This window comes from Chrysoperla carnea, chromosome 1, assembly GCF_905475395.1.
Source record: "Chrysoperla carnea chromosome 1, inChrCarn1.1, whole genome shotgun sequence".
Lineage (NCBI taxonomy): Eukaryota > Metazoa > Arthropoda > Insecta > Neuroptera > Chrysopidae > Chrysoperla > Chrysoperla carnea.
In genome coordinates, this window is record NC_058337.1 from 118092839 (window position 1) to 118120115 (window position 27277).

General features: G+C 30.3%; 1 protein-coding gene across 1 annotated transcript; it reads right to left on the reverse strand.

Annotated features, from left to right (window-relative positions):
* Positions 1 to 58: 58 nt before the first annotated feature.
* On the reverse strand, positions 59 to 27277 carry LOC123298782 (midnolin homolog). The gene is made up of 4 exons (XM_044880882.1): positions 26784 to 27277; positions 26498 to 26585; positions 3319 to 3375; positions 59 to 3132 (listed from the first exon to the last, which is right to left on the reverse strand). The coding sequence occupies exons 1-4, from the start codon at positions 27011 to 27013 to the stop codon at positions 1702 to 1704; spliced, it is 1806 nt and encodes a 601-aa protein (XP_044736817.1). The 5' UTR covers positions 27014 to 27277; the 3' UTR covers positions 59 to 1701.

Sequence of the window (27277 nt, forward strand, 5' to 3'; positions counted from 1 at the left end):
ACAAAGTGACGGAAATCAAAATCACAATTACTTTTTTTTATACAAAAGGGGAGAGGAAAAAGAAAACAATATATTTTTATAATAAACGCTATATATATATAAACAATAACAACTCGGGAAACTGGGGTTTTTTTGGTGGGGGAAAAAGGTTGAAATTGTAAATAAAGCGGCGCACCTTTTTTTATATATAATTTGAGATTAAAAAAGGGGTGTGAGAGAGAGATGATTCAAATTAATATAAATGTCTCTTTCTAATTTAATAATAATTGAAATACCAATATGTACCCGATGTTTAGTCAAAAAATACGACTAAGACATCATATAATAATTCTAATTAAATTTTCATCTACTACTTAATTTGTAATAATTTTTTTTAAAGATTTTCGTTTACATTTATTTAATGTACCGCACATTGAGTCGTAGCAAATTTTTTAGAGTTAAACCTAAAAATACATTCATTATGAGTCCTTCGGTGTAGCAACAACAATCCCGTGGACATAAAAAACTACAAACTAATTACTATATGATAAAATGTTAAAGGATAAAGAAGCTGCGATAACCAGAAGTCAAGATTTCTTTTGGGCAAATTTATAGCACATTATATGTTAATAATTGCCTTGTTCAGCTGAAAAACAGCTAGGTAGGTCATCTCTGTAATTTTAACACCCGCTATATATATTTATATGGTAAAAAAGAGATAGACAATGTATAAAGGCCATTGTCGTCACAAATACTTCATGTGTCCCATCTTTTTATCATATAAACAACAATTAGGTCTTTCGTACCGTTTTTCGTCACAAGGAGTGTTACTATATGCAATTTAAAATTATTTTACGGCTTGACAGGTTATTACACAATTAATTGCGCTGCTACCAACACCAAGATACCGAAGCTGACTTCAATATAGATTTTCTAAAATAATCGACCAAAATTGTGAGTACATTAAATTGTAACGGAGAGAAGATATACCCTATCTACCACAAATGATTACACTCAACCCAAAGCACCAAGAATGACTGAAAAGTATATGATTTTCTCCTTTCGAAGTTAAATTGACTATTTCAGATTTTCCCCGTTTGACTAGCCTCGGTCTTGAACTTCCATTCAATAGCGGTAAATAGGAACTTTAAATTCCGCTTGAGACACTAATTAACGTCTCCATACGTTTCTGTAGTGTTTGAGGTGTTAAGTATAAACATTTGTGTTACCTAAAATGAGCGTGGTAAATAATTCTTGGATTTTTATCCCAATTTTGTTGAAATAAACATATTTTTTAAGAGTTTTACACTCAAATCGAATGTATCAAAGAATTTTATATTTTTAAAGTTTAACGAGATGTTTTTTTTATATCTTATCACTAACTGAAAGGATAAATTTTCCAACAGACTGTTCCATTATAAATATATTCCGAATAATTTCTCTTTAAGAGTTTTACAAAGCTTTTATATCGAACATTTTCTGTTTCTTAGAAATAATTACTGTTCGATATAAATCAAGTTTTTTTCATGGAACAATCTGCACAAATTTATCCCCTCTTAATAAATCTCAAAAATTCACACACAACAACGAAAAAGGAAACTCTCATTTATTCTGTTCTTAAAAAAATAAAAAACAAAAAAAATGTCTCCCTTAAAGAATGACCTCCTTCTAGGGATATAATTTTTTTTAAACACTAAATATTTTATCACCACATATATATTTTCACGCAGACACAGCATCCGTACTGGTTTGTGTCTCAGCTGTGGGTATCGTGTACGGTTGAATCTTTTGTTTACGTAATCGACGTCTTTCACGTCGTTCACCCATCACAAGACGTAATTGTTCAATTTTATCACGTGTACGTGAATTCTGTTCAGCATTTAAATCAGTCATATGATGATGATGTCCCGATGTTGGGTTACTACTTGGCGCAGACATAAATGGTGACGTAGAACTTGCTGAAGGAGTTTCTAATAAATCTGTAGTATTTGGTGTACTTGTTGAAGTTGTAGCTGTTGTTATACATCGAGAACATTCACAAGACGGAGATTTTGGTGACGAGACACCAGTTGGTGCTAAATGGTTATAATTATTTGGAATTGGTGATAAATCACTACGCCTTGCTGAAGAAGATGTTGCTGTACCTGCAGACGCTGCAGTTGGAGGTGATGCACATAGTAAGTCGTTTAAAATATGAACTATTGTGGAGATATCTCGACGTGGTCGACCTCGACTATCTTGTAATGCTGGATTCAATGTACCACTAAATGTTCCCGAATAAACTCCACGTCCATGATGTTGCATTGATTCAATAATTGCACCTTGAGCCCGTTGTTCAATTTCTCGCGAACTAAGCACCTCTGTTGATAACTGTCGCAATGTTTGTGTTAAATTTCGGGATGCTTGAGCTAAAGCACGCGTATCTAATCGTGTGGTTGTACCCGACGAATCATAAGTCCCTGGCGGCGTCGAAGGTGTGTTATTACTAGGTGTCGTAGCAGCTGTTGTACACGAACATGGTGGGGATAAACTACGACATAAGCATGAAGTTAAACCAGCAGCAATTGGATCCGTAGATGCTGTGTTATGTGGCGGAGATCGAGATTGTGGTATTCTTGCAGCGGTTGGAACTGGTACTGTAGGCCGTGATGCTAGATCTGATAATGATTGTATTGGTGATGATATTCCCATGGGATCGGCTGGAGGAACTACAACGGGATCTGGAAGTATTTTCGTTTTATTGACATCTTCTTTGGCAACAGCTAGTGCACTTGCTAAACTTGATAAAAGTACTTGGCGATTACCAGCACTGATACGAGACGAGGTACGCGGTCGTGATGAACTAGAGGTTGATAATGTGCTCGATGAATGATGTGTTGAGGCAGATGTGGCGGAAGCAGCTGGAAGCGGCGAGTGACTGATACTTGTAGTGCTAAGTGGTGTTGCCGAAGTTTGTTGATTACTATTGCTTGTCGATGTGCTTGAAGGTGCAGCGATTGATGAACTTGATGTGCTGTTTGCACCAGAGGATACAGTCGTTGAAGACGATGCTCCCGCTGTTACTGTGCTTAATTGTAATTGTATCAACATCATGTGATCACCAAGACGCATTGTGAGATTTAATGGTGCTTTTCCTGACAAAAAATCATTCACCTGTGAAGTAAAAATTCAAAATATTAGACACATCTTTGAACACACTAAATATTTGAATTACTATTTATTACTATTTATTTGGATAATAAATCAATTTGGATATTGTAATTGGATGATAGAGAAAGGCAAATAAACTTTTGTGGTTTGAAACGCGGAAAAACTATTTAGATACTTATTGATACATACCTGATTATCGTTCAATGATTCCAAGGCTTGCATTACACTTAATTCGGGTCTTTGTGTCTGAAAAAAATAAATTGAAATTATTAGGAAATTATTATCATTTAACTGTCTTAATATTAACTATCCCCACCCCTTCATTTAATATATATTACGAATTTTAAAATATGTACTTTATCATGATGTCTGATGAGAAAAAATCGAAATTCAGAGTGTGAGTTTGGAAATAAAAATTTTGAAATATGACGTAGTTTCGTTTGGCTGTAATAAAAAAATTATAAAGATTACTTTTAATAGCACCTTTTACGCTTCGTAATGGACCGACTCATTACAATTTTTACGTTTAAGGACATTTTTGAAATGCGATTTAATAAAAATAAAAATTTGTACATAAGAAATTTATAAATTCATCTCTTTTTATATTATATTGCATCTTTTTCTTAATATAATGAAAGCCTCAAGTGTGCATATCAACAAATAAATAAAATTGATTAAAAATCTAAAAATAATTTGTAATTAATCTTGGTACGTAAAACATATTTCTTGCCAAAGTTGCGACCTCCTTGGATAATATGTTAGAAATTTAATTCAGTGTTTTTAAGTGGAAAATCTTCCGTTTTTTAAGAAAAAAAGTAATGAAGAAAAAATGCAAATAAACTTTATTACGAAGTACAAGCTTTTCATGAAAAATGAATTTTTATCTTTTTATTTTAAATTTCATATAGCAAAAAAAGCAAAAATCTAAATTTAGAAGAAAGACTCTCTTCTAGTTTTAAAAAAAACACACTTCCAAATTCTTTGTTTTACTTGCTAAAATGTTTTGCACAATTTTCTCGAACATCCTGTGTTATTTAAAAATTAAATTCTAATCAAAATATCGTTACTTTTATTATCATTGAAATCAATTTTGTGGTTAAATTCGGATTGGATTTTTGAGAATAAAAAATGTTTTAAAGTTCAAACATATTAAACCAGTGGAATCTAATGTTCTGTTAGTTTGTTGGTTTGTTCAACAGACAAGCAACATATTATCAAGAAATGTATATGTATACCAGGTGTTTAGTATTAACTTATACATTAACCCTAAAATTTGAGATACGTTGGTTGAAACGGTATACCGTAAAATTCAGAGATTTCCTAAAATTTAACAGAGAAAGAAAGTAATCGTGCATAACTTAAGTATGTATAATCAAACTTTCAACTTCTTAGGCTGATGGCAGGGAACGAAAACCTAGTCCAAGAAATATATAAAACTAACGAAAGTACACGAACAGGCCCGAAAATTTCCGAAGTAAATATTTTTTTGCTTACACCTTTACTCTCGTGATAAGAGAAATTTTCAGTTTCTAAAGGACATGAAAAAAAAAAATATTTTTCGAAATTCAAAAATAGATAAAATTATATGAAGATAAAAAAAGTTTTAACCACATATACCATATGAAAAATAAAAGTTATTTATGTTTAATTTCGAACGTGAGCAAAATGCTCATAATGCGAGTGCTGACGGGTAAAAAATTCAGATTTCAGCGTAATACTCTCCTCTAACAACTGTGTACCTTTAAAAGGAACACCCGGTATATAATCTTATATACAAACAGACAACGAATAGATGTGTGTATGACCCGACCCTCAACTCGAATACCCATTCAGCATGAATAGCATTTTTAATATATATTTTGAGTATGGCGTGGTGGGCCATTGTACGGTTGTTTTTACGGCATTTTTTTCAAGTGATTCATTTTATTTTTCTACTTCTTGCATCACTGATTGTGTGAGTGTGTATTTTTACAGGACGGTACTAGATAAACGCTTATATATTAATAGGGAATTATCGATGATTTTTGTATCGCATTTCTAAGCAAAATATAAAAATACCGTAAAAAAGATGACAAAAAGTGAAATTAAAATTAAAATCGGTCAAGAAATACGAGTGATATAAGTATTTTAAACTGTTAATTACACAAGTATTAGACAGAGAGATCTGGTTAACATTTGACGTCATATACTATGTTTGCCATAAGAACTCCGGATGCTAAATTCTGCTTTGCTAGAAAGATATACAAACAAATCCTTGATGGCTTTCATTTTAATTGTTTTTAAAGTTATTCGAAAATAATATTTCTCTGTTGATAGTTACATTTTTTTAAAGCAAGAAAGAATCTTCGATAATCTCTATTCTTCAATTTATTTAGATTTTTTTTAAACTTTCTCCGCGGTATCTGAAATGTTTAACCAAAAAATACAATCACGGCTCTATTTGTGCCGAACCCCCCCCCCCTTTTATTTTTCATTTCCTTTTAAAATTTTGTGTTTTACATTTTATAGAACCTCATATTCGATAAAACAATTTAGATTAGTGTTAGGCCAGCCCGTTTCGATGAATTTTACGAGAGGGAGAAAAAGATAATTTTCCAACATAGATTCAATGGTTACAGTAACATTATCACTAGATTAAGGCTATTCATATACTTAGTTTAAGCATATTAAGGTGATCACCAGTGGGTAGATTAACGTTCAAGTTAACCTTTTAGTCACTAGATCTATATTATAGTTCTTTTAAGAACTGATAATAGAAAATTAGGAATTATAAATAAAAAAAGAAAAAAAAATGGTTACAGGAAAAATATCTCTTCGTATTTCGTTCACTTAAGTCTGATACTTTCCGAGAAAATTCATGTGAAAACATTATTTTTTAGCATTTGCAAGGTTTCCAGAGTGTTTCCCGAAACTATAAATGTAGACTGCTGCAAATGAATTCGTTGTGCGCCGAACAGAATTAAGTATCGTACTTTGTTTCGAAAATTATTTTAAACTCTACATTCCGAAAATAGAATCATTCAATATGAATTTTTATAAAATCTAATTTGACACAAGTAGTTAATAATAAATTGATCCATCTTAGTAGTTCAATTATGGCTACCTTAGCGCTGCAATCTTACACCTATCTGCAACGCCTCAGCTAGTGTTACTCCAACAATATCTACTTATAATAAACAAGTATTATAATAAAATAATAGGCATGCGTGCGGCTACACATAAAAGACTTTTTTTTTGTTTACTTGATTGCACAAATTATATTAGAGAACCAGTTTTCATAATGCACTTTAAAGGTGATCGACTATAATAAACAAAATAAAATAAATAATAATAATGATAATAATTGGTCGTGCCGTGTCGTGTCGTTCATCACCAACAAACGACCACGAAACATCAACCAAAGTACGTACTACTACTGCTGAGTACTGAATATTAGTAGTTGAAAATTTTTACATTGTTATAGCAATCAGTACAAGGTCATCATTACATATCTGTGATTATGGTATGAACAATAATCATATCAATAAATATGGTTACACGTGTGAGTACTTACTGATTGTGTTTTTGGTCATTAGGTATACTTGATTTCGAAAAAAATGCGACACTTTTATATACTATCTAGCTTGATACCCGCCGCCCGCTTCACTGGGCTTAAAAGTAAAAACCATCGTTTTATAGCATCCACCTCTCTTAATCTCACTTATCCCCCTTCCATAACACTCGAAATTGTTTTACACAGCTAAAATATATGCAGTTTTCTTTTTTTTAGTGTAAAATAGTCATAACTCATTGAGTATATCAGAAAAGATGACCATGATTTGTTTGATATTTACTTTTTTAAATTTGTACAGAAATCTTGAATTTATTATACAGAAATCTTGTAAATCGTTAGAGATAGAACAAAAGTTTAAATGTAAGAAATATTCTTTATAAAAAAAATAAACAACTTTTGTTTGAATCATTTTTTCGAAAACATCACTGTTTACCCGTGAGGGCGCAAGTTAGTTTCAAATATTGTATGTATGTATTATATAGGAATATCAGTCATGTGTGTGTGACATGTATATATGTGTGATCTTACTTTACATACATGACGTAAAAAACAAACGATTCTGTAATCAACACTGTCTATACATGGGATTTCAACAATTAACTCAATCAATTGTTTGTTTTCACTCGTTAGCTTTATTATGTCACATACAGGACTATTTGTTGGAGCTTGAGGTGCTCCGAATCATCTTCTATATTTTATATGGAGCGTCCAGCAGCTTTTACAAATAGTCATACATGTGTGAACCATAAGAAATATTATTTTCTACTTTTTAGTACAATAAAAGCTTGTCCCTGAAAAGTATTTTTTATTTTAGGATGAATTCGCTGATGTAGTACACAAACTGTAGACATACGTGTTGTGTATATAATTTATATTAAAATGTGTTAATAAATATGAGTACCAGAATATCATATATGTATGTAAATTTTTATTTTAAACGAATAGAAACATCATGAATTTATGAAGTCAAGTCCTTCTACAAAATTAACTATATCAACTGTTTGTGCATCATGCAATATTTACATTAAATTTATATACGATTCATTGATTTACAAATATATTAACTAGACACGAATTTAAAAAAAAAAAAGTGGAACTAGATGTGATTTTTTTAGAAACCCTCAATTAGGTTCAATTTTCTTCGAAATAAGTGATAGGAGTCCTAGGAAGTAATTACAAATCGCATGACAAGTTGTCATCTGATACAATTTCGGGGATCGTGAAAAATTAATGAAATGTTCGCGAAATGTTTTAAAAGATTTACCAGGCCTTAAGGGGTTTCTTTCGCAGTCAATGTTAATTAAAAAATATTAGATTACAAAAAAAAAAAAAAAATTTTTATTTAGATAAAAATTAAGACCCTATCAACTTTTCTTGAATTATACTAAAAGTTATCGATTAGATGGAGTGAATTATTAATTATTTTATTGAATTAAGGAGGTCCTTTCGCCGCAATACACAATTTAATTCCAGCCAGTGAAAGGACTATCTAAATATATTTTTTATTACATCAGCGTACTGCAACTAAGCCTGTTTATATAGATTTTTTATAAAAGTAACAATATGAGACATTTCTTGGTCATTTATCTTATAACTAGTCTTTTAATCGAATAATCAAATTTCGAGATTCAGCATTATTTTAAATCTGCGCGAATTGCTCCAATTTCTTTCTTTTTTATATTCTAAATTTTTACAGTTATACAGCTGACAACGCCCTTGCATAAATCCTCTTACTAAAAATTAAAAATCATGATTTGTATGTCTATGAATTTAAAAATAATGTAATTTTTCATAAATTTCGGGGCCATTAATAGATTAGATATGAAAACGTTCCATATGGTGTATATTTTACGTGTATGGATTAATTCATGATATATAGACTATAGGGTGTGTATTTAAAATGCTTGAGGGTATATCCAAATATTTTTTGTTTTAGTTTATAAAATACAGAGAATTAAAAAAAAAGTATGGATCGGAGAACCCACGACAGAAATGAAACTTCATTCGTTTTATAACTGATTATGTAGCATGGTAATAAATTGCCATCTGTGAATGGAAAATAAAACTATTGATAAATTTTAGAACAGGGGCGCCACTTGTGAACGGGAAATGGAATTATTGTTAATATTTGTAAGTGAGAAGAAAAAAAAGGAGTGAAGTTTCGTGCACTTCCAATATGATGACGTCATGTATTTTTATCGATTTACACTCTGTATTTCGTTTGTATTGGTTTAAAAAATCGAAAACCGAGTTAATTAATATGATTTTAATTATACTTAATCATTTTAAACTAGTTAATTACTTAGTTTAGATATTTTAATGTTATTCAGGCTTTCGTTAACTCTGTTATGAATTATGATTACCCTATTTTTAAATAAATCGTGACCTACATATTAATCAAAATATGACCTTCTGTGTTCTGTCTATCTTCCCTAATATTCAAATAAAATTAATCAATATTTGATTAATATACAATATCCTTTTAAATCTGTTTAAGTGATAAAAATTATAAAAAACTTTGATAAGATCTCATTAACAAATTAATGTGCATAAAAATTTTAAGGCGTAAATAATTTATAATAAGTAATAAATCTGTAGAAGTCGAGTCTAGACGACGACATACACCACCACCATCATAAAACAAAGACAGAAAGAATTACACTATAATACATGTCATCAGCATATATACATGTCATGGACGTATGTATGTAGATGGAATGGACTGCTATGCTTACACAGTTCAAAAACTGTATAAAGGAGCGTAGAATTATTACAAATTAGGACTTGTGGAGCAACATAGGTCAATTGGTTCTTGGGTCCTTAGGACCCATCTTGTAAAACAGTTAGAGATAGAACAAAAGTTTAAATGTAAAAAATGTTCCGTATAAAAAAATAGTCATTTCCCAAAATTTATTGAATTTATTATCAAAATCCGGTAGATATATCTAACTATTAAGGCCTTAGGTCATAAATTAAACCAAAATATTGAAATTTGTTATTTTTTCTTGTCTGCGCGACATTATTTTATTTTCCCAAAAATATATCAAAAATCCCGTCCTAGAATTTTTCCCTAGGGTTTTTTGTCAGGCTCTCCAGTTCAATGTAAAAGAAGCGAGTATTTCGTATCTTATACGTCGAGTAACGTTGTCGTTCAGCTATTAAGTTGTACACACGGAAGAGACAAAAAATATCACCAACATTTTTTCATCTAACCAGTTGTTTAGTAATATTTATAGAGATAATAATACCATAATAGAGCTGTATAGACATAAGAAACGCAATAAGTGCATTCTTGACCGCAGAGAAAGAAACAAAACTGATAGATGTTCATCCCTCTCTCGTAGCCAATAAGCCAATAATAATCCAGCTACAATAAAGCAGACGACAACACATGTTTTGTATATACTACTATGGTTATAGCACATATAAAAGGGAGGAAGACAGCTTTACACGCCTATCTTGTATGGTCTCTCTCTACTGCGATCAACCTTTTGGGCGAAGATTTTGCAGCTCTATGGTAGTATCTCTTTAGTAATATTGGATCGAGTGAGGGTTTCTGACTTTTAACATACATTGCTTGCGTCAATAATATCGCCTTAATAAAATTGACCATATGAGACTGGTTTAAGATGAAAATATAATGAATTTCTCTTAATTTACAGAATCATTTTATGGAAAATTCTGTATAAGTGGACCATCTATGATAGGTCCATGATAAACATAAACTTGAACATTTTATATATAAAAAAATAAATAAAAATAAAATAATAAATAACAGGTCGGTAACCTTTCACACTTGGCCGAAAATCATGATGAGTAGTTAGTGTTGTGTGTTTAGACAACATGAACACAGAAACGACGCTATGCGATCAACATATACATACGGTCATACTACAAAACCCTACCCCCATAGCATAAACGTCCTCATCATTATACATAACAAGTTCAACCGGATTTTTTTTAATGCATTTTTTTTGATTTTCTAATCGAAAATTACTGGTTTCATCTTGAAATTCGAAATAAAAGTGTTATGCGAGGTTCATTTGGTATTATTGCGGCGACAGTTTTTGAATGGTAATCAAACCGCTCATCGTCACGTCGGAACGTAATCGCACATTTTTTTAACAAGGGCCGCTACACCCTGTAATAACAGTCAAAAGAACATACCCTGCTCAAATAAAATGACACCTGTATTAAGTTCTTTTTATCGTCCTGCGACCAATGCCGTTACAATGATTTACCTTTCAATAATCAAGTAATTGGACCAATTAAGTCCAAACTATATATATTCATTCGAATCAAAATGTTATTTTTCTTATTTTAAAGGTTCGATGCTACCGAAGAGGATTGCCAAAACAATCGAAATCGGTTTTGCTAATAAATAATAATTTTAACTAAGTAGCTAAATGTTTTTTTGTGAGTTCTGAAAGGAATGCATTTTAACAAAACCCAGAAAGTTATTGATTATACCTCTAAGAGTAATATCCACCACAACTAGTTTTATTATTAGTTTGCATATACAAAAAAAATTTAATGTTTGTGTATGCATTTTTTTAATAAATTACTAAGCTATTTTTTAATTGAATTAAGTGGAAATCGATTTTATGAAACAAGTGTTGGTTTGTTTTAGATAAACCAGATGTTTGACTCGTAGTAGAAAAATATTTTTATTAATATTACTGCAGGCGTATTGATAAGAAATCCGTGTTGGTATGCGAACAAAATATTTACAGGTCCGGTTTGGTAGATTGTATTTTTCATCGTAAAAACGTATGCAATCTATCAAGGTTCTTCAAAAATCTACAGAGCGTCAAGTTTAGGTCCAAAACGTTGGATCCATCAATCCTGGGAGCGATACCAGAGAAGAAGCTGTGGACTTTCTTCATGACATATGGACTTGAAAGAATTGGAGAGAATTGAAAAAAACACACGCGCCAGGACTCGAACCTTACACCCTGTGTTAGAGCACGTATCGCCAAATTGGATAAGGCGCTTGGCTGTTTAAAATCCATGTAGCCGCTGTTTTATAACCAACAAATGGAATTGATCTCGAAGTGACCTTCATGCTCAAAGATAAGTTCAAATACAAGGCCACCATTAAATTATAAGAGCGAACTTCTTTTTCAACTTTTCTCTTGGTTATTATTTTCTAGAATCCAGGGGGGTCGTGAACTTTTGAACTCCCAGTATAAATAGACACATGCGGCCAGGCAGTAATCAATCTTAGAATATATACTGAAAATTTAATTTGGATTTTTGGACCTAAGAACTTTTCTATACTGAGAAGTTAATACAAATGGTAGTATAATAAAGTACCCACCCATTCATAATTAAACAAATCAAAACTAGAACGAAGCTATACCCACCACAGTGTATATATGTCGCAGCCAACTATGTAATTAGCCATTCAATTAACAGCCTAGCCTTTTTACAAATAACAGTACTATTTAGCACATTTACTAAACGGCACCGTTCAGCCTGGCCCGAATCATGTTCAGCCATTCAATCAAACAGCTAATCAAATGACTTGCATCAAAAAAACATTTAAGGACTTGTCTAGCCTAGTCAATTAAATTTATTTCTACTTTCTGCCACCTGGCGCTGAAATCCACACACTGTCAATATGGTGTCGCCTAGCGACCAAATTGTTGATATTTCTAATAACTTTTTCACGACAAATATATCATATACAAAATTAGGGCGACGAAATTTCAAGAAAGACAATTTCAATCACCTTTTGGTGGCCAGGTAATCCAAAATTGTGGTTGTAAGCCTCCCGTTAATCAATGTCGTAATAAAATAGATGTGCTTGTATTAAAAACAAAGTTCTTTGTAGATCCAAATGCCATCGAAGTTTAACTTACGTTATCAAATAATATTTGAATTACTTATATGTGTACTTTGTTATTGAGTTACGCTATTTGATCTCATAATTACCAAATAAGAAGATGTTATATTTTAAATTACGTAAATATACAATTTCTAATGTCAGATATTTTATCTTTTTTTTGTCAAATGGTCACTCTAATGAAAGAATGTCTTAAGCATCAACCAGCCAATTCAATAAATATTTTATATTACGCTACGGTTGAATATCATTCAGTTCGCTAGTTAAACAGCGCCATTTAGTAAAAGACTAGGCTGTTAATTCAAAGTCTAAATAAGCTAGTTGACTGCGACATATACATTTGAAATTGAAATGAGAACTGTTATATTTTGTTGACGCTGACGATGACGCTTCAATGTTTCTGTTTGACGTTGCTGTTAGTTGGAGGCTTTCACTTCTTTTAATTTTTTTTTTCAAGTTAAATGAATGATGTTACAATGTAGTGAACTGTTATTTGTAATCATTATATAACTGAAGTAACTTCCACTATATGCATGATAATAATTGGTAAATAAGTAACGTTACCCAAATAATTCACCGTTAACCTTTTTTTTTTATTTCTTATGGTTATAATCTTTATACAACAACAACTAAATAATCCGTAAGCAAATTATTAAGTGTTGTCGTGTTATAAAAAATAAATGGCTTCTATTATTTTAATCATCGTTTTGGAGTGTGAGAAGCAAGCTTCATTGGAGATAACTAATTAATTGTTGTAGCTTGTTGCTACATGATGTTACTGTAGTACTAAACCGACTTCAAAACACTACCAATGATTACTCTGCTACTTCTATGCCAATCTTTTCGTACTTTTTATTTGTCCTAGCTAAACTTTTTGGGGTCGGGGTTGTGGCAATCGAACTGGTAATTTAAAATCATCCCCTATTTCTACTGTATTTTTTACTGGATCGCTTTATGAACGAAATGATCTAACAATCCTGATCAAAACCAAAAACTTTGTAGTTAAAACTGATGCAGAATATCATTGCCAGATATCGATGAAGAATCAGAATTTCAAAATTTCCAGATTTTTCTCCATTGATCGCAATCTCACTAATTCGGAACTATTAAAAATCAGAGGGTGTCGGATTATTGGAAAGTTCGGATTACTGGTTTGAATAGAAAAATTCATAATATCATCATCTGCACGAAAATAATCTTTTTTGGGTAAAATTCGATTGCCGGAGGGTGCTGAATTATCGATCTATTGAAGTGCCGAATTAGTAAGATTTTACTGTACTTAAAATTTATTTTAAAATATTTTTTCTTTTTTACACAAGAAAATTTCGGAAAAAATTTGCTACTAAAGCAGGCGCAAGATAAAGTCTAATGGGCAAAATAGAGGACCGCAATTTGTCATTTGATTCTTGTTCAGAAAAGCCGATAGAATTATATTCCGGATGTTACCAGAAACCCTAGTGGTCTAATTTTTGTATATCGCTCCCTCTCCACAGAAACAGTCAATTGTCAATTTTTGGAATCAAATAAAATACCCGAGGTTTTTTGGGTAATTTTACGTAAAAAGCTCCTTGTGATTTTTTCCTAAAGTTTACCGTTTTTGGGTTATTAACAGTTTCATGTTTCGAAAAACTTCACAAAAATAATTTTTTTTTTGAGCTTCTCAAAATCTAAAAATCATCTTTGAACATCTTTTATAAAGTTCTGAAGACTAATTACAGATTGTTTGATTCTAAAGCTTCAATTTTTAATTATTAATCCGATTCCCGATTTACTTAATTTTATGAAATAACTTCTAAAATACAAATAGTGTGACCACTGTTTTAGTGTGACCAGAATAATTAAATTTCTTGGCCAAATTATTACTTACTTTTAAATGCTTTCAAGGAAAAATATAAAAAGAAAATCATACTCCCTGACATTTCCTTATCTGTTCCAGTCGAATTAGAATTCCTTAATATTTTCAGAGTTATGTGACCATCATGCTTATAAAAAACTAACAGGCTTATAAAAATATATTATAAAACAACTTCAAATATATTTCTAGTAACACCATAAAAAATTAATCACAAACTTATTTTTTTTGTTAACAAGGTGTTCTTATTCAATATTCACCTATTTATATGTGATTTTTGTATAAATGTAGGATAAAAACAGATGCTAAACACCTACTTGAAGAATAATTTTTTACCTGTGTTGTTACTAGCTTATATACACGGGGGCTGTTTAAAAAAAATAAAAGTAAAACTTTTTATTATGTTTAACAATAAAAGAAACAGCAGGTAAATGAAAAACTTGTTTTCAAACACACAAAGAATTAATGCATATGTTGGTTGGTATGTGCATTTTGTGTCCTTAATATTGGCATGAATGAAATTTTTTGTATGGACAAAATTATCGACAGTACACACCGAATTGTTATTACTTATTCCTGAATTTTTTTAAGGCAGTTGCTCTGTGATTGCAAAATATTAAGACAAAAATTGGAAAATAAAGAGAAATCTTACAAAACTTCTGTACACTTCGAAAAACAAGTACATACCAAAAAAAATCAGAAAAATCGAATTTCATCAGTTTATTCAAAGTGAAGAGACTCCATATCTTTCTTAAAGGTCGAGTCCATCTGTCCAATCCCCTAGGTCTTTGCTGTACATTTCGAGAAACAAGTACATACCAAAAAAATCAGAAGAAAAAAATTCCCATCGATTAGATAGGTTAAAAATTTCTAAACTTGGTACCTTCAATCAGTGAATGACACTCCAAACCTTTTTTAAAGATCGAGTCCGTCTGTCCAATTACCCAGGCTTCTTCTGTACACTTCCTAAGTCCTTATTGTCCTAAGCTACTTCGGCTGGTGGTTTGGCAAAAATATTACAACTCCAAATCATGGTTTTTCGAATTCATGAGACTGCCCAAATTACAATATTTTAAATATGGAGTCATAAAACTTCATCGTTGGGAAATAGGTTTACTTTCATGTTAATTTCTCCTAAAAATAAATCGAACACCGTATGGTTTTCATAATTGTAGGTAGCATAAATAAACACTCAATACTTTTTTTTACAACACACAATTTCCATTTCTACAACCTTCAGAGATTAATCATGAAGTCATAAATTATGGTAAAATCTAATTTAACCCACTTAAGTTAAAAGAAATAAGTCTTTTTGAAGAGCAGGTGTTTCCTATAAAAGAACAAAGTATTATTTCCTTGCGTATACATAAAAAGTATATTCGCATCTTTAGAAATTTATAATAATAGTGTTACAGTCTAGTTCATAAAAATTCAGAACTATTTCATTGCAGTTTTATTCGTTTTTTTTGGAATTTGCCATCTCCGTTCTTACGAAAACTAAGATTTAAGAGCTTTATGTGAAAATGAATGTGGAAAAAATTATAACTGGTAGATTTAATGAATAGCTTTTATATTAAAGATGTTCCCAAAAAAATGAGTGTATGAAAATATTTGGGACTCACGTTTCAAATTTTGAGGGTAGATTCTGTTGGAAAATTTGACGAAAATTAAGAGTTAAATTTTTCGGCATATTTTTTTAAATATCGATGCCTAAAGATTTAAATAAAATCGCTTATAGAAGAAATAACACACAAATGGTATTTCAAAAAATCCGTTGTACTCGACTAATTGAGGATGTATGAGCACCGTAATGGGGACACAAATTAAAAAATATTTTTTTGCACTTTTGATGGTGAATTATGAATTATTTCGAAAACCAAGGCAGATATCGAATAATTGTATTCTTATTTTTCGTCTACATTCATAAAGTTATAACAAAATTAATCATTAAAGCTGAAAATAAGTTACAAATAATTTCAACTACAAGTCTCAACTTTCCCTGGCGTTCGTACTATCTTAAAAATACAACTGAACCCTGTTCGATAGAAAAACTATGATAGGAGTGTTTAAAAATCATTTTGGTTATCAAATGGATAAAGTTCGACCTTATACCAACTCTTGTACTATAACAGAAATAATAAACTTTTATAAAATCATTTGTAGTGTTTCTTTTAACGGCGTTTTTATTATTATTAATAATTTGAAGATTAATTAATTATTAAATACAGTGTTAAAGCATGAATATCATAAATCAGGCCTTCAATAACTTGTTATAATATAACAAGTAGATAAAGTAAAGTAACCTCTTAGTTCAACATACAACACCTGATCTGAGTTAGTACAATAACGGTTTCAAAATACATCAAACAATGAAATTATCACGCAAATTCTTCACTGTTCATTTATTTATTTATTTTTTTATATTTGAAACAATTAATTCTTTTTGGGCTTCTATTACGTCATTCTTTTATTGCTCTGAGAGGGTGGTATCTTAAATATTTGAGTTGTTTTAATCTATTAAAAATATTATATAAGGTGGGCCATTTTAATCGATAATGGCCAATAGCTCGTTTTGTAGTAGTTAGTCAAAAAATAGCTTTAAAACAGTGAAAACAAACAATTGACTGAGTTAATTGTTAAAATACCATGCATAAATACATATACAATTTATATAATAGATACTATACAATTTACACCTAATTTGCGCCCTCATGGTTAAATGTTTCAAACAAAAATTGTTTATTTTTTTGATAAGGAACATTTTTTACATTTAAGGATGTATGAGCATGACAACAATGTTTGATTTAAAGGCTCAAAATTTGTTTGTAGGTAGTCTTTTACTCAAAGAATATGTGGTTAAAATTTCAGCTTAGGTAACCGTGCAATTTTTTAAGAAAAAAGTCATTAAAAATCGATATAAAATACATTGGCTCTTATGGAGGAATCTCAAAAAACGGCATATTTTGGAAGTTTTTGATAATTTTCATTTGGAATGAATGAAAACAAATTAAAAAAAACTTTTTAATAGAAAGTAAACATATTAGCAATGAATTAGAAAAGAAAAAAACTAAGTGTCACCGTCCATATAAGGGATGTAAGAGCAGGGTAGATTAAGGGTTGAAATTATTTTTATCTTATTTTCAACTTTGATGATGAATTTTGTTATAAGTTCATAAATATAGACGAAAAATAAGAATAAAATTTTTCGATATGTGTCTTGGTTTTCGAAATATCGAAAGCTAAATAATTTCAATTTCAATAATTTTCAATTTTCGATATTTTGAAAATTAAGCCAGATATCGAAAAATTTTATTCTTACTTTTCGTCTTATATCGTCAAGTAATAATATAAATTTATCATCAAAATTGAAAATATCTATTTTTAAATTGAAAATATCTATTTTTTCGTTTCTTTCTATTTATTTACTTTTGAATGCAAAATTTTTATTTCTCTTGGGCTAATACTATACGTTCACATAAGTTAGATAGAAGTATACATCTCATGGCCTACTTTTATAATTTTTTTGTAATATTTAAATTGCAAAAAGTAAAAAAAAAAACCATACTCTAAAAATTGAAATACAAATACACGCATTGAATAATATACACATTTATTACATACAAATGGAAAGTGTAGTCCAGTCATTTTTCAAGAAGAACGTCCCAAAATTTTGCAACAGATATTTTTTTTATTATAAGTTTAGTCCCAAGTTTGTAACACCCTGCCCCTTCAGCTTTTATAACAAAAGTTTTTAGTACAACAAAAGCTTGTTTTTTAAAAATAAATTATTTAACATTTTTTATTTTTGAATCTCAATTTTCTCGAAAACGGTGACCGATACGAAAAACTACAAGAGACATTTTCTTTAGTAAATTGATTCAATTTACTTTTCTTTTCTTCGCTCAACTTTTAATAAACAGGATGTCTTTTTCAAATGGATACACATATTTATTGAAACTCGATAAATAAATTTAATCGAAGAAAATGCTTCAAACGAAAAATGTTAGTTTCAAAGGCACACACTTTATACCGACATCAAATTCGAACGAAGATTTCAGATTCAAATAATCTCACTTTGATTGAAAACTGACAAACATTAGATTAACGTTTTAAATTAGAAAGTTGTTCTTTATAAATCCGCAAACATTTTTTATTTGGAAAATTTTTTTGTAAACCGAATAGTTTAGACAGTAATTGACAGCAAAAAGAAACAGAAACAATTACATGAAATAACTATTTTGGGTAAAACTTTTCAGTCCGTTTTGGCCTAAATTTGGCCATTGTACAGTTCGAACAAAAAATGTTACTTTTTTAAATCAATAAAAACTGGTAATTTAAAATTTTCATCTATCGATTACCAGTTATGGAGTAGAGTGAATTTTTATTGAGCTTGAAAATCTGGGTCAAGTTTAAAGTATGTGTAAGATGTGAGCCTACAGACCCAACATTTTCGCTTGAAGCATTTTTTTATCCACAAAAGTTATTTTTCGAGTTTGTTGTTGAACTTATAAAAGACAGTCTGTATATTATGGTTTTTGAAATATGTACAAAAATATGCATTTTTGGGGTTAAACCCCCTTTTTGAACTAAAGCCACCCCCAATTAGAAAGATTTTTCCAAGTTTGTGAAAAGTCACGATCGTTCTTTTTTTGTGACTGGCCTACTATTTGTATATACCTACAGGTAGCTTAACTGTTTGTTTATTAATTGTATAAAAAAAATTATAAAATAAATCGACAAACAATATAATTACCACATGAGTAAATCAATCTCACGTCTTAATCTATATCTATACTATATAAGTATGTCTATCTGTCAGTCTGTTCGTCTACTTACAATCATAATTACATCATCAATTATCACTTTTTTTTTTTAAATATTGTAATTCAATTCAAATTTTATTGAAAATAATTTATTTGAAGAATCTATACTAATATTATAAATATCAATATTTGTTTATTGTTTTTCATTTCAAAATTAAACAGACGATGCACGTGTTTTTTAGTACTATTCTCTGTTTTAGGGCATCGGAGAGAAATATATGGGTCAATAATTGAAAATTAGATTTTGAGTAAATCAGTCAATGAAAAATTTATCAATACAATAGAATCTATTGAATAGATCATTAAATTTTGTTACTTTAATACTTTTTTTTTCATGAAATCTTCTATAGTGCAAAAATGTAATTCGCCTATTATGGTCCACCTACACAATTTTCAATTTTCGAAGTGAAATTCTTTGCATTAGAGATAATATGCTTATGGTCACACGAAAGGATACAATAAGACACATATGAGACAAAATTCAGAGCTCCGGAAAACTTTTTACACCAAATTTTGTCCTAGTTTTGCGCCTTCATGGGCAAACAGCGACTTTTATGAAAAATTATGCTTCAAAAGTTGTTTATTTTTGTAAAAAGAACAATTTTTTACATTCAAACTTTTGTTCTATCTCTAACGGTTTAAATGAAATTTTGCGAAAACTCGTGTAATTTAAAATAATAGACAAACTTTGAAGAGTTTATCTCCGAAACTATCGGTTCTATAAAAACTGGCTTTGACTCAAATTGTTGCAAATTTAACTTTCTTTAAAAATGAATACCAAAATTTTTGATGAAAAGCCAGCCCTTCGAAGTCAAAATCGACAAAAAATGAAGTCAGATCAAAATTTTCGAAATTTTTTATTATTTTTCGGTATAACCCGAGTGTTTGCCAATGTGGAAAACTTGGCTTTAACATTGCCTTTACATTGCCAACAACATATCAAAAAAACCAAAATATATCATTTGATACAGCGTTCACTTCCTTTTCATGTTTAAATTGATTGAATTAATAGCCTAAATTATGCCATACAAATTGTTAAAAAATACAAGTGAAAACAAACAATTGACTGAATACCATGGTGTTGATTACGGAATCGTTTGTTTTTTCACGTCATGTCAGTAAAGAGACACATGACTGATAATCCCATATAATACATACTATACAATATTCTAACCTAATTTGCGCCCTCACGGGTAAACAGTGATATAACAGTGTATCTCTAACGGTTTACAAGATGGGTCCTACGTACTCAAGACCTAATTGACCTATATTGCTCATTTACGAACTCGACCTCATTTTTTACAACCTGAGCAACTGTAAAAATTTCAACTTGATATATTTTTTCGTTTTTGAGTTATCGTGACGACAGACGGACAGACAAGTAGACAGGCGGACAACCGGAAATGTATTAATTAGGTGATAATATTCTTAAGCGTTCGAAATCTTGCGACTAAACTTAGTATACCTTGATATATTTCATATACATGGTATAAAAATTAATATCTGCGCTACCTAGAAACCTTCAACAAAATTAAAAGTATAGGTATATAGAAAATAAATTATAACATTTGTAGGTTTGTAATATTTTCTTTCGTAAATAATTTTTAAGAAATAAAATAATTGAGTAAATGGCGATCGACCTACAATAAAACCTCCTACTTCAGCCAGCGCAGAACAGAGCTAAACTGAGCTGTGACTGTGAGCATCATGATGATGGTGATCGGTCACTGATGTAGTGTTATTATGTCACATGGCAGTCAACTTTTTTAACATACACAGATATACAAATACAACAGTACATTTTCAACAAGACTTGTAGTTTTGTAGTACATACATATAATACAGTGTACAATACTTGTTTACTTATGTGGTGGATGTACAAACATACGCCCGTGGCCCGTCCATCTATGTCTACATAATATACTGTATTACCTCTTGAGTTAACCTTAAATGTACATGTTTAATTTTTATAAAACCACTCAATTTTCTTTTATAATTAAAATATAATTTTATTAAACGAAAGGTTTTGTATTTATATTCGTTGTGTGCGTAGTCATGGTAGGGACAATAAAATCGATGACAGAGTTTCCAGTGAAAAATTTTGACGATAAAGAAGGCTGTTATGACTAATTTGCAGTTCTTTACATGTCAATGTTATAGAAAATGTCAAATTAAAATTATTGAAAAACACTAATTAATTAAACTTAATACATTAAAAATTGTGAAAATAAGAAATCAAATTTCACAAATATTATTTTTCAAATGTAAATTACCATAATTATTTATTTAAATTTGTGAGACAATAATATTAAATTTTCAATGTAAGTCATAAATACAATCCATACAATTATATATGCATCCATAAAATTCTATAATTAAAGTTAAAGTAGTGTATCCTTACCATGGAAACGCCTCCAATAAAACTCACGCACAGTGCGAATATGTCTCTTTTAAATTATCATTGGTAGCCACTGTTTTATCTCACAATAAGAAACACAAATTCTGCAAGTACTAAATGTGCATCCTAATTTGGAGAAATTACGGATTTTTCTGCAAAAAAGGAGGGATATGATAAGGTCTCATTTCCGCCCCATAATAACGAAAAAAAGTCATACGATTTGATGTTTTCTTTATATATTCTGAAAGGGGGATGCCAAACTTTAGCTCAAATTGGAGTACGGCGGCGCAAGCATGTTGGAACTTGTCAGGTACCAATTTAGAAAGCGTATAGAATATTAGAAGAATTCATATAGAGGGTGGGGCGAAAATAAGGTCTTATCGATACCCCTACTTTTGAACGATAGATTAAGGAACTTCCATACACTATGTGGTTCAATTTCAGTCACTACGGCCCTCTAGAGGTGGAGGCTCCACTTCCAGCTAAAATCAAACATAGGCCATGCTTAAAAATTTCAAAGTCCATTTTCAAGCCTATTCAGGAGTACAATTGTTTGATTCGAATTTATAATTTTATTAAATTACGTTATTTTTAAGTAGACTTAAAAGATTGACCTCTGTAAGTTGATTTTGATTCAAAGAGGAATATAATAAGGCGACAGAATTTCAGAAATATAATTTTAATCAGCAAAATAACATCGAATCTTCCAATGTCACAATGGTTTAACAAACAGGTATACCTTGAGAAGATAACAAGCCCTGGGGGTTACCTTATGAGATAAATATAACAAGCTTGTATCACTTTTTTCACTGATTGATTATCAGAAAGGACAGTAAAGTATCGTGCAGCTATCGAGTTTTATCCATCGGATTAACCCATATTGATCCCATAGGCAATGCACTTCTCCGGGGCATCTAGCCAATATTAAAATCAGATGGCGATTTTTTAGACTTGATAAATCAACTAGGCGCCTTCTTGTATGTTTCCCTTCTACTACAAATTTATCCTTTTCTGTTTTCACCTTTTTCTAGGACCTCTAGACAGTTGCCTATTCTGTCTAATGGTTAATCTGTCATTGATCTTATCCAAGACGATGGTATATCTCGTTAATGGTCATTGCTTTCGCTTGATTCATAAAATCATAGTTTTGAGAATAAACCTCGCAATCTCATCGATACTACACATTCTCTTTATATTTTATCCATCGATAAGATGTCAACATTTTTTCCGTCCCTGAATCTTAAACCACCAAATCAACAAAAACTATTCTATGGTATCTTTAATCTCCAAATAAAAAGAAAAATAATCCCTTAAAAATGTATGACTGTTTTCTCTTTCAATTTTATTCTAAAAATAATAAAAATTATTTTTATCTCAAAATGTATACGCATTTTATAAAATATTTATATATTTTTAAAAATGTTCATCCTTAATACCTAATAATAAAATACAGTCAAAACCTACTATAGCGACATTAAAGGCATCTCTAATTATTATCCTTGCCGTTACAAGCGATTTGTACGTTTCATCTCTACAGTATAATTATCTCCTGGAGAAATATCAATAAGAGCTAATTTTATGACTCTTTGAGTAATCATCAAGTTTACTCGAGGAGAAATGAAAGCACAGTTGTTTGCATAATAAAGTTATTATTTAATTTTATAATATATTTGGTTAAAATTATGCGTATAGCCCGTTTTTTCCTAAGCGGTACCATTTTAGACCGAGGATCTATTTTACATCAGAAGCCTACATGATAAGCTAGAAAATGCTGGAAAAATTCCTATATATTATAAATGTGAAAGTTGTTTGTTTCATTGTTACGCTTTCACGAAAAAACTACTGAATGGATTTGAATGAAACTGTATAAATAGCTCATACATCAGACTAACTGTTTTCATCAGGCTAACACATGAGCTATCATTTATAAAGATATAAAAAATTAAAATGTGTATGTAATTTCACTACGCCATTTATGAACATCATTTTGAATCATAAACTTCTGAGCATCATTTCGAACCAAAAGATATATGTAAAAATGGTTAACGAGATACAATTCATAGTCACCTGTTCTAATACATTCCATGAATAAAGACTACATAACATTTAAAAAACAAAAATCTGTACATATATTTCCCGTGTAAAACAATCCCAGCCTCCATTTCGAGTGTTATGGAAGGAAAATAAGTAAGACCAAGAGAGTTGGAGGCTATAACCCGGTGACCTTTACATCTAAGCCCAGCGAATCGGGCAAATATCGAGCTAGTAATATATAAGGATAATGTTCAAAATAACATATTGGTCGTTGTAGACGACTAATTCGACAACAATTGATAGTTGGTGATTACCAATTCGTCGCTATAAGCGATTTTGACTATACATGTATACATGTGAGGGGGATCTGATTAACAATATTATTGTGTTCTTATGTGGGTGTACCATTCCCAGAGAGCAGCTTTTATCACCCACAATCACAATCACATACAACTGTGGTGTCGCCTTCATTTACAATGCATGCAATTAATAATATAAGTTTGTTCTTTTTTACTCGGTGCAGTACACTGAGTGTAAATAGAAAATGACGGTGCCGTTACAGTGTCAAAATATTCTTCTTATCTCCTTATACTCAGTGCAAAAAAGTGTAGACATAAGGGTACAAAAAGAACATCTTAAAATATATATTAAACACATAAAATTATTAATTTTATATTCTTTAATTTGTTCATATTATTTTCTTAAACCAATTAAATTTTTTTTTGTAATATAAAAACAGATTTATTTTCGATTTTTGTGTCATTTCTCCCACATACAGGGTGGTCCATGTTAATGTATTATAGCTAACAGATCGTTTTGTAGTTAACCAATCAAAAAATAACTTAGACAAAAAAGTTGTAGTTTGATAGGGGACATCATGTTGTGACCTAGAAGTACGGATTCGATGAAGATTCTAGAGGTTCGATGTTTCGCAATTTTTTCTTGTTTTTAAGGAATGGGGAGTTTTTGGGTTATTTATTACTTTTTATGGATTATAATAATCCAGAGAAATCGCTTTCCATATGGGATTTTGGACGATATCTCAGAAAGTATATATCCAATCATGAAATTACCCTGATTTCCACACTTTTTGGATCACAAATACTATCAGTATCGACTTCTATCAAAATCTTATAAAAAAAATTGTAAATTTAGTTTTCTTCTTGTCCTAACGCCTCAATTTTGATGCGCCGAAGCTTTTGTCAGCATTTTCAGCACATCCTGATGTTATTGAGATTGTAATCTATTAGTTATTAGGATTGAATCTGAAATTATAATCTCCTTTCCTTTGCGAAAGATCTTGAACGACTATGAAACGTAAAAATATGTTGAAAAATTCGATTTGGATTTTTGAACCAAAAGGCAGAAACTACAATAGGGCAACCGGAGCAGTGCCCCGGAGCCCACACACGGAAATTTCTTTTTAAAAATATATTGTTTTGGCCCACAAAATTTTTGCTGTCGATACTGTATATTAAATTTAGGGCCCCCTAGCGTTTGCTATATCAATTACTTAAAACTTCAGTTCAATTTATATACGTCAAATATGTATCTAAATCTAAGCACATAAATAAATTGTTACCCATATAATATAAGTAAAGTTTGTTATATAAATATTTATAAAATTAACATAACCTCGATTGTGAACTATATTCTCATCGAGAACAGTGTTAGCAACCTCGAAGAGCTGTATTTTGTTTCTACAAGATGTGAATAAAAAATTTTTGATCGACAAAATACTATATTATTTTTACTTTGCATTTCTACAACATTATTATAACGAGTGATTTTTGGATGGGGTCCCAAATTTGGATTTGTTTCGAAGCCTTTTTAGCTCCACTTTCGGCCCTGTTGCACCCATTACAAGTCCTTAGAAAATTAATAATTTTTGGATAGTATTCCATTAAGTATCTTATCTTATTAAGCCGAATTTACATTAATAAGAAACAATAGCTCATTTTATGAGATAAAATACTACATCAAAATTAATAGATATTGCAAAATCAATTTATGACCCAAAAATCAATGAGCAATAAACTTCAAACTGATATAACTTGGATAAATTCCTAATGAGTCATTTATGGCAAAAGTTAGCAGTAGTTCGTGTGTAATCAAATTATTTTTGCAAGAATATTTTTAACAATTTTTCAAACGACTGCGCATCTAGGCCCTGAACTAAAATACACAAGTTTAATTTTTTTTAAAGAACATAAAACAATTTTGTTTAAAACTGCTTAGTTTGCAATTTTCACAACAAAAATTTGACTTCCTGTTAATCACTTAGTTTTAACCTAAGTTAATTAATAATAGCAATATACTTATTATCTCGACTTTGGAAAATTTTTGGCGAGAATTCAATCATTCGGAAGAATTTTTCAAGAAAATTATTCGATAATATTTTAGATAGTTTCATAAAATATTCGACAAATGTAAAAATCGTTGATTAATTTACTGAGAAAGGTCTGGATTTTATGGAATATATACCCTTTTGATTTTTAAACCTTATTATATTAATTGTCCCAATTAAATTTTTGGTAATCGATTCACTCGGAAAATTCGTAGGAGTGTTTTCAAAGAATTTAAATTATTTTACATAATTTATATTAAAAACAATTTAACTGCTGATTAAGTGCTAATTAGTGTTTCATTATCTATTCCCACTACGAAATAAAAACCTAAATGATTAGCATTTTTTATTATTAAAAAAAAAAATGTACTCAATACACGTTTGTCTGGTAACTTGGCAACATATTATTAACCAAACACAAATAATTTCGACTCACCAAACAAGTGACCCACACTTTATTAAATATAGTACAAATATCCGTATTGTGGACCCCAAATACTGCAAAACACTTACCAAAAGTCCTGTTTCCACACTAGGCAATAGTGTTAATCTTGACCCGTCTACAAGACCATTTTCCAATAATGTTCCCTCACGTAATTGCCTAGAAAATCAAAAGAAAAATAAACAATTCATGAATTACTTTTTATAAACAATACACAAAATGGCGTCGAATTTTATCGTGACATTGTTTCAATACTTGTTTTAATTTATCTAATATTAATTACTTATTCGTTTTAAAAATAATTATCGAGAAAAAGAAAATTGATGAAAATTTTTTCATAGGAAAATGACTACTTACTTATCACGATAAAGGAGACATATCCGTTCTTTGTGTACTTTCAATTTTTTTGATACAATTTTCTTAAAATTTTCAATACTAGTTTGAGGATCCACTCGAATAAACCAACTACCACCAGTTGTTGGGGTAATATTTACAGTAATATCACTAGGGCAGCCACACCCCGCAGAGCCTTGTGTTGATGATAGTGGAGGGCTGTTACAATTCTGGCCACTCTTTTGACTATCCATGTTTTAAGTTATATCACAACACACGACAATAATTCACTAATTTTATTTTAGCACCACTCAATTTATTTATTTTTTTTATAAGCACTACACCCAAAATTATTTTATTTTAAAACAAAGCATTCACTGCCTCTGGAGCACTTCACATATACACACAGTACAAAAAAAAAGTAGCGGATCAGCACACTACACAAATGTACGATCGCTCTCTTTTAACTTCATTCCAACTTCTCCAAAGTCTAAATCCCTTTGACTACACTTCCCCGA